Genomic DNA, 9,769 nt, shown 5'->3' on the forward strand with positions numbered 1-9,769 from the left:
TTTTTACTTTTTTAATAGTCGTTTTACCCTATAACATATAGATACTAGATTCTGTTCAAACTCCACATGGAACACTCCCTCGGATCCGGAGAACGCCGAGTCCTAATGTTGTGTATATGGGAATCCTGGTATAGGGTTTGGCACTCTGGACTTCCCATCCGCATGCTTAATGTGCAATGTCCCGTGGGAATAAGGGACCGTGCGACGGGATAAGAGCGGTTTCAAGCACGTTGGAAAGCCGTTTTTCCTTCGAGTCGAGCATGCATGGTTAGGGTTAGATTATCAGTTGTCTGTGGGGACCCCCCCAACCCTGATCAGCAATCTCTTCAGGTGCTTGGCCCAACTCGGATGCGCGCCGACGATAGGGTGCATACTCCGTATGTAATGATCGCTTTTTTAGGTTGACAGATACTACCTCATGATAAGAGCGGCAAATGTTTACTTTGACCACAGGAGTATAGGCGGGAGACTAAACAAAGCAAGAAACATTCAGGGTCGACATTAAACTACAAACATCGAATAACTAACTGACAATCTTGTGACAAGAGCCTGTTCAATTCAGCTAGCATCATATGGCCAGGAAACCTCGAATCCATAACCACCCAAAATGGAAAGTGAAAAGAGAAACGTGATTTAGTACAACACAAATACCAAAAAGCAAAGAACAAAAAAAAGACGCAAGAACCCTAATTCGGCGAATGCTCGGTAAAAGTCCAGCTCGATGCGAATTAGTTCAAGTTCATAGCCACCCAGTCCAAACCTGTTATTCATGCGCCAGTTTGCTCCATTAACCTCTAACCCCCGGTAACAGCGCTAATCCGCTAGTCCCCTGGTCAGCGGGATTAAGTGGGGTGGACTTCCTTTCGGTCCGTATCGGAAACCTCAAGGTCCGAATAAGGAATGGTATACGGAACCCACTGGCGCCTCCTCATAGGTCAGCTGAAGGCACCTGGACGGAGCTTTACCAGATGGGGTTTATGGGCCCCTTACCGAACGGGGAACAAACTTGATCTGGATATTGTTATTTTCGGTTCCGTAAACCTTCCATAAGCATTGCCTTGAAGTTTAAAATCCGTGAGGATTTGGGCGCATTGCGCTGTACAAATGGGGATCTAAAGAATATACGGGTACGCTACTCCATATTCGAAACGGGGATGTATTCCCGAGCTTCGGATCCATATTTACGGGTCGGATTTGACCACATGGGAGGTTCCAAGTTGTTGTAGGGTGCTAGTTACCGTGTGGGAGCTGGTAATCGAGTTAGTATAGGGAGGGGATAAGCTGTTGATGGATTCGGAACGTACAGGCACTAGTTTTTCCCATGTCTATGCTTAGCTCTGGAGTACCCATACTAGTCATTAAGGTCGTCGACCAAATACATGTCGAGTCATTCGGCATGTGTTCCCCCGCCGCCTCCCTCCCCACCCACGATATGTGACATCGCTTTGCTCTAGCTGAAATTACTACTTTTATATTATCTATTTAAAGGACGAGTATATACTACGGAGTACAGTGGTCGATATTGGGTAGCCGAACTAGCCAGTGGGCACAGGATGTGCGTACTATAACAATTACAGGACGAAGCCGGTATTATGTCGTGCCAATCCATGGTCCCAATTTGATAGTCTCGAAGTGGGTTTGAGCGTATTCCTTTCGTATAATGTCAGAGTAGGGCGCAAAACAAAGATAGACATACGGAGTATGATGGACCTGCTATAGTTACACAGCCTATGATGATCGTCTTGGCTATGATCATGCAGCATCATCGCATGACATTAACCGATCGGCATAAAATCGTATCTCGATAATCAGCGAGGGCAACCCAGATGCGATGCACACTATCATTAAGAAAAGCCAGCACAGACATTCCGTAGAAACCACGAGCGCAAAAACACCGAAGAGTTCTTCGTACATTATGAACAATACAATCCCTATATGGGGAAGAAGAAAAGTATATATCCTTGCGTTGTGCATCTGCTTGTAAAATTAAACGAGCTGGATAGTATATCCCTTACATACACATACAGCTCTCAGATCCCACACATACACTCACTCGCTCACTCACACCACACACCCCCTTTTCAGCTCATGACAATCCCTCTCGGAACCTTAGACAATCCTATGCTAGGGTGAGAAGTGAACTAGTGGCTTAGCTAGGAGAATCAGGTCGGCGAGAATATAATTAAGTTACGCAAAATGTTTAATGTTATCCTCCGGAGATTCGGAATTTTCTTTTCCAACACGCTACGGAATAGTACCGGGAGACGGATACCCATATGTACAATTAATTGTCATACAGGGTACATTGTACATACATCTGCATGCCGCACGGGGTCATAGCTGTGACTTCTTGACTGCGGCGCAGCCATAGACTAAAGTTAGCCAAGTGCTTGTCAAACAAGATCCCTAACCGTGTCCCATCGGGCCAGTGAGCCACCAAGGAAAAGCAGAAAGAAGGGGTTTAAAAAAAATTCAAAAATTCAAAAATTCAATAATTATTATAAATAAAAAAAAAAAAAAAGTTTGAATAGGTGCCAAAATGGTCCACAGCTCCGCGCCAGCCGTTCTGATCGGCACGTTTTGGGGGCTGGGGAAAAAGGTTGTCGATCAGATTACTATTACAGATGTAGACATAGGTTGTAAATTCAAAAATTTTGGTATCCGGCCGTCGGGGAATCCAGTCCCATGTTTGACCATCATGGATTTCCCCATTCGGCTTTCCTGTCGCAGGCTCAGCCAGCCTCAACCGTCTGTTTCCCTTGAAACCCCGGCCCGGGCCCCTATAGCATAGCGCATAAACACCAAGATAGGAAACCGGTTCTCGCTAGAGTCTCCCCTTGGAAAGGACTCGCCCTGTGTCAATCATCTGTAACTTAAGCTCAAACGAGGGAAATAACGAAATGAAAAAAAAAAAAAGCGACCACGCTGCATCCATGGATCATCGCTGTATCTCCTAGGGATAAACCGCAGATGTCTCACCAGTGTTCCCCTCCATGCAAGTGACCAAATTTTAAATAAATTATTGGCGAGTTTAGTCTGGTATCTAGAGTCTTCTAGGTAGTTGTCTAGAGAGCTTAGACTACACCTAGCGACGTGATATAGAGTTATAGTTCAGGTACCGTGCAAGGTACAGTAATGGGAGTAAGACATCTATAGAACCTAACTATCCAGGAACATCGGTAGTTCACCTTGTTTGTACCGGACAAAAAGTCGCAATGGACGATCACCGCACCTGGGAACCAAGTGAGACCACTCTCAATGGGGTATATGCTTCTACTACTATGTACATAGTATCGGGATCGATGATTGTCGGGAAGGATGTGCAAACCTCCGACGGTTGAAGCAGACTGACTCTTCAGGAATTTCGGAGGGTAAATGTGGGATGAAACGTTGCTCTCAGCTTTGGCCAGTGGGTCAGACGCTCTCGTTCTTGTCCAAGAACAAGACTATTGAGCAAAATTAGGTTGGTAGCTCAGGGTTAATTAATTTTAGTCAAGGCCTTGGGTCACTCTAGTCGGGAATCCATGGTTTTCTACCTACGGGTACAGGTTAATTTCGTGTCGCTCGGGTAAGTAAAAATTGGCCAGTGAACTGATCGATTGATCGTTTTCCGCCATCATTGGCTGATCTTAACAGGCGGAATTAAGGCGATATATGAAATACGGTTTAAGTAATCTTCACGATTGGCGCAAGCAAGATACTACATAGAGTAGGTATAATCAATGGAATATTGGAGCTGGTATTAATATCTTTAATCTAACTAAACGTTTTGTGACGTGCCTGCCGTATATTACTGATTTATGAGGATCACACTTAATATATATAAGTGCCAGTCTTATAGTGATGGGGTCGGTGGAGTGTCGCATCATTTACCTCTGCCACATGGCATGATAGAGGCATATCTTAATTTCACCCGTTATGATGTGTCGCCGGTGTAGAAGAGCCAAGATTCTCAACGGGGGTCTGGAATACCGTTAGTCACAGCCTCTCAGGAGGTAATTCCTTCTTGACTACTCCGTACTTTACTAGTATACATACGTATACCTAAGTACTACAGTATCATCTGTATCTGGTACACTATGAACTAGTCGTCGGTACCTAAGGATCGCAGAGATCCATGATCATCTGTCCTACTTACTAAGCCTGGCGGACTGACCTTTATCCACCTCTTTTGGGTTGGGCGCATGACACTAAATCATATATGCATCTAACTCTGACATACCATGTTAAATATATATTCGTGGAACTGAGAGGGTTGCATTGGATGCATCGACTTTGTACAAAAGAATATGACGGCATTCCCTATGAAGGAATTCAAGCTGACATCCATTGTTGATGGCTGTTACCTCGGGATTCTATTCTTAGTATCGTTTTTGGGGGGAAGAAAGGGTACCGATACCCAAAACGCTATGCATCTTACCCACCGAGAAAGTTACGGTTCGGCTAATATTTTTATCTTAGTCTATCTCTAAAAAAAAAAACAAAAACGCTCGCAAAGGTACTCCGTACTTTGCAACTGGCCGTTCAAGAGAAGAGAAGAGAAGTTTGGAATGCTAAAGACCCCATATTGTTCTGTTGATATATTTAGCAATTGGATACTACTTCGGTGTTGTTCCGTGGGTGAGAGAATGTCAACCCGTCCCTCGTCACGGGAGACCTCCGGAACGACTATCGGAAATGACCTAAGATGAACCCATTCGCACCAAACAGAAGAGACATCATATCCCCAATATACACACGCTAGTCGCAGAAACTGTTGCAACGAGAGAGAAAGGGGTCGTGCGGCAAACCGGCTACTCCAACGGTATCATCCACTGATTAGCAGAACGGTGTTCAGGCGTACCATTCGGCTACGCGAGACGCATCCCCAAAATATCCATCTCGACTCCATTCAACGCTGCTCAAAAAACGTGGTAAAAGAAGGAGAATTGAGTCTTTTCGTACCGAGTAACCTGTCTTTCGGAAAAAGACCCATATTTCAGCTCAGAGGGACTCAGCCAGCACCGCCCGGTTGAGAGACGATCCCAGGACCTACCGGTGCGAACGCACCTCTGAGTGGCTGGGTTTCTGATATTTTTGGTGTCGATGGCTCTGATTGAGCCGTATGCGCAGGTGGGATGCTCGCACACTGCAGATTGGGTACCTACGGTGTAGATGAGAGCACGAGGTCGTCCTTTCATAGACCATCCTTGAGTTTTTTAGTCCTCCTAGGGACTCACTAGTCTGCGTATACTGGGGTGTGGTGTCTCGCGGCCACTCGTGCCCGTTGAGCCTGCGTTCACTCCTGTCCTCTCCGATATGACCCCACGACGAGGTCCCTCAGCGGATGTGTCGTTCAGTAACGGAAAGGGGTGCGTTATCGGTGCAATAGGGCCTGCAGCTGTCGATCAGAACTATCTGCGAGACAGAATAGTCATGCTATCTCTCTACAGCTCGCCACTTGTCGGTCAATCCTCACCACGACGTGATTTGGCCGGCCACGTTTCTGTGGAATCCTAGCCAGCGTGGCGCTAGAAAACAGGAAACATTGACATTCTATGGCCAAGAAACGACCAAAAATGAGGTCAGACTAATGTCAAATTACAGACAATACCTTCCATTATAGACTAGCATCCATTAGGGGTGCTCTGCCAAGTATCCTACACGAATATTCATGCTATTCAGGCAAAATGGACGTTCTAGGGTATATACAGTTCTAAGGCCGATTAACTATGTGACTTCGGCGGTGATATAATCACTACCCTTGGGGCTTTTCTGATTAATTGAGGCCGTCAGATTGATTTTGAATATCAAGCCCTGTCATGCTATATCACCTCCTAACAACCCAAGATCAATAGTACGGCCCAGTATACTGTAGGCAGAACAATATACACAACTTCAGTGGGGAATTCATAGCATTTTGGTGCACCTACTGGGAAAATAGATATATTCGTCCTTGGAGGTGACTGTAGTCGACTAGATACTCGCCTCCGGAGACATGAAACCAATGAATCTTGCATTGCCCTTATGAGAATCCATAGCATCTGCGTCTTGGCGTCTCGGTGGCAGACGACCAGGACAAGCGTAATCTCCTCTTTCAATTAACGAGAAACATGTTATCTAAAATGTCTCACCCAGCGAGTCTGAAGCCACAGAGCCGACCATGGATGAACCTCATTGGTGCAACTTCCGCAGCTCAAAATAACCATCGAAACAAGCAAAATGAATGAATGTCTGAATGAACTGCCGCCCTCTTTCAGATCGTTAGAACTGCTCATATGTTTCCTTCACAGTCCGACCGTAGCATAAGGGAAATAATCTTGCCCAGAAATTGAACAGACCGATTCGACCGTGATTCTCCTTTTGCGACATCAGCCAGTGAGCGAACGTGCACTCTGAGCGAAACGGATTCGTGCTTCGAAAGCAGACAATCTACAATGAGGTAAGACGAAAAGAAGATCAGAGGCCGACAACAGTTTTAATGAATGGATAACTCACCTCGTCATACCTTTGCAGGGCAAGATAGTATTGCACCGAAAGGCCGAACCTCCTCCTCAACGTCTCCTTTTTGATCTTCCGTGCCGCAGTCCTATACATCAGAGTAACCTTCGCCTCACCCATGCCCTCATGGGAACTGACAGTGATACCTCCCGGCATTTTCCACCCACTCCGTTCGTACACAACCTCGACGAGACGAGTAAGAATGTCGGCTTGCCATGTCATCAGAATCTCCCCCTGAAAGGCTTTGATGTGGCGTTGGACTCTCGTGACATCTAGCTCAAGTTCAGCAATATTGTTGCTTAGCTTTCTCGCTCTGGTTTCTAGTAGCTCATTGCTGGCATGCAATGCCTTCAGAGTAGCTGAGTATTTATGGCAGATGTTCGAGGTTAGTTTGTTTGTATTGCTTTGATCTAGGATGCCGATTGACCTCTTGGATCTCATCACAGTGGAAACAGCGACATCCCTGAGTGACATGCTGGACGATCCCACGGGCGCATTCATTCGTGCTGAAGGCTTTCTGTGAGCCAGATAAAAGGATAGACCGGGTCCATATAATTGCATGATATCGACGCTCATCCCCGGGCCTCAAGTCGCCGAAGCTTCGTGGGTAAAACAACAAGGAGCTAATGAATGGGGTGACACTTCCTTAAGATACGAAAATATATGTGCCACTGGCTATATAATGATAGCGCTATACTGGTTTCTCTTCAAGAGATCATACTGCGCCGGGTCCTATAGCCAGGTCTATAACGACCTGATGGGATGAATGCCTAACAAGGAAAGCGCGACCCGACGAAATAGATCATACCAAAGGTAAGAATACTCATTACTACAAATGATATCCATTCCATCACTCGATCTCGGTCCTTGTCGGTGCTATGTGCCAAGTTCATCGGCAATCACACAGTGAGTCCATTCCATCCCGACCGGGGCTATGTACACATATCACATTCATACGGTGAGATTCGCTAAAGATTCAATTACCAACTTAGATCCTTACAATTTGCTTCCCGAAGACTTCCCGAATTCGACAACCAACTTCCCGAATTGTTTGCCTTCCTTCATATCCTGGAACAGCCCGTCGAGCCCCGCGGTATCACCCAGTTCGGTCTGCAGAACGCGCGAGATCACGGGGTAGATCTTGTTTGCTTTGACGAACTCAACCATATCTTCGAATTCCTTGCGGGAACCCATAGTCGAGCCACGAACGTCAATGTTTTTCAAGACCGCTTGCATCAAGAAAGGCATCTTGGGAGAGACAGTCATTCCATAAACGGAGAGCACACCACCAGCCTGGGTGTTGTCAGTGACATCCAACTGGATTTAGTGCATTGAGATTAAGAGGCTCACCTTGAGCAATCTGACCGCTTTCTCAATTGAATCGCCACCGGCACCATCAATAATAGCATCGAAGGCCCTCTTTCCCGAGGGAAGCATTGTAAAAAGCTTCTTCTCCCAGCCTTCTTCCTTGTAGCTCACACCTCCCTTTGCACCCAATTCAATTGCCTTTTGAATTTTCTCCTGACTGGAGCTTGTCACGTAGACATCTGCACCCTTGGCCACGGCGAACCGAAGTGCCATCAACGCAACACCCCCTCCAATACCAGTAACCAGAACTGCAGCACCCTTGCCCGAATTTCTTTCGCCGGCCTTGACCACCAAGGCTCTCCATGCCGTCAATCCTGTCAAGGGCAGAGCAGCGGCCTCCGCATCGGACAGGTGCTCCGGGGCTTCTTCTACCTCGGACTCGTCGATGGTGAGGTACTCCTGCATCGTGCCCTTGTTGTAGAGCTTGGTACCGCCCATGATCCGATACCCCTTGGGGTCTTCCGGTCCATCAGGCGAGTCCTTCCAGCCCGTTCCCGGGTTCAGTATGACCCGCTTTCCCTGCCAGCGTTCTGGATTCGACACCCCGGGACCAGCACCGACGACCACTCCCACACCATCTGCCCCCATGGGAACGTTGAATGTGATACCGGGATAAAGATGCTGGCGCAGAAAGACATCGCGATGGTTCAGCGACGCTGCGGTCATTTTCACCAATAATTCGCGACCCTCCGGTGTCGGCTGGGGTAGGTTCTGAACGGAGAGGGGATAGTAAACCTGCCCCGGCTTGCCCTCAATTTGGGAGAGAAAGACAGCTTTTGACATTATGAATATGAATTTTTCTTTGTTTATTGTGCTCTACACGGTGGATTCGTAAAGGATGTAATGGATGTCCTTCAATGTTGTTGTCCGTAAGTGTCTCATGCAGCGGCGGTGCGGGGGAATATATTTATATAAGCTTGGGGTTTGGGTTATCGATAACCGATGACTGCCGGTTGTCCGATTACAATATCTTGTCTGAACAAAATTGTGCAGAGTCAAAATGACAAGAGATTGAATAAGAAGATAGCTTCTATATAAAAGTGTACCTAATTCAGGTCAAATAGATCCTCGATCCGAATGAAGTCGTGTTTCTGTTGGGTTCTTCTTCTGGCACCCACGGCTTTACGGGATTGAACCGAGGTTGAACATCCAGATGACTAGTAAGTACATCATAGTCATGGATAGACAAAGAAAGGCTGCTTATAGAGTCTAACTGGTATTTTACTGTAATAAACATGTCGTGTTTGAGGATTGCAGAAAATCCCATCTACACACTAATTAGAGCCTGTCAATCTGTCAATCATGGATGGACTGGCTGAGCTCAGGTATTCCACGTCTATACATTGTATAGAAGTATGGAGTGCATATTAGGTTATACTACCTCTTGACTCAGAACAAACCGCAATGGTCACAAGACTAAATGAATTCTATTATGATAAACTAAGTCTTTTGTCCAAGGGAGACGCAAAAAAACCCCTGGTGACAAAGGATAGATATATACCGATCAACCCTCTGTCTGTTGGAACTCTCCTTTGTCCGTTTTACGAGGGACTGTTCAGTCTACCAGTTGTACACAAGAGAATGTGGAGTTTCCATTGTTTCTGATTCAATCTAGATGGGAGATACTGTACTTCTTCGATAACTTTTACTTGTCCTCTTCCTCCCCTCCCTTCTCCAATAACTACTAACTAAATATACAGAAGATCTCCAATTCCTCCATACCAGATCTAATATCAGGTCACATGCAACCCGGCATGCAAATCGGCCAACGTTAAGCCACGAAAACAGCCCAATGCAAATAAAACCCGTCTAGACCAGTCTTCTGTCAGGAGAAGACACATTAAGTGGAGTGGCACAACGGCCACATAAAAATTAGATAAAACTATAATTTAAGAGAGAGAGAGAGAGAGAAAAAAAAAAA

The 9,769-nt window shown here is 46.2% G+C and overlaps 2 protein-coding genes across 2 annotated transcripts; both read right to left on the reverse strand.

The window, feature by feature from the left end:
• Positions 1-6,133: 6,133 nt before the first annotated feature.
• On the reverse strand, positions 6,134-7,235 carry BDV27DRAFT_91133 (uncharacterized protein). The gene is made up of 2 exons (XM_032077929.1): positions 6,478-7,235; positions 6,134-6,411 (listed from the first exon to the last, which is right to left on the reverse strand). The coding sequence occupies exons 1-2, from the start codon at positions 7,054-7,056 to the stop codon at positions 6,244-6,246; spliced, it is 747 nt and encodes a 248-aa protein (XP_031920358.1). The 5' UTR covers positions 7,057-7,235; the 3' UTR covers positions 6,134-6,243.
• Positions 7,236-7,270: 35 nt separating this feature from the next.
• Positions 7,271-8,848, reverse strand: BDV27DRAFT_139651 (putative alcohol dehydrogenase). The gene is made up of 2 exons (XM_032069491.1): positions 7,831-8,848; positions 7,271-7,773 (listed from the first exon to the last, which is right to left on the reverse strand). Exons 1-2 carry the CDS (start codon positions 8,629-8,631, stop codon positions 7,477-7,479), a joined length of 1,098 nt encoding a protein of 365 aa, XP_031920359.1. The 5' UTR covers positions 8,632-8,848; the 3' UTR covers positions 7,271-7,476.
• Between the last annotated feature and the right edge of the window lie 921 nt (positions 8,849-9,769).

Source organism: Aspergillus caelatus (assembly GCF_009193585.1).
Source record: "Aspergillus caelatus strain CBS 763.97 unplaced genomic scaffold BDV27scaffold_500, whole genome shotgun sequence".
In the NCBI taxonomy this organism is placed as follows: Eukaryota; Fungi; Ascomycota; class Eurotiomycetes; order Eurotiales; family Aspergillaceae; genus Aspergillus; species Aspergillus caelatus.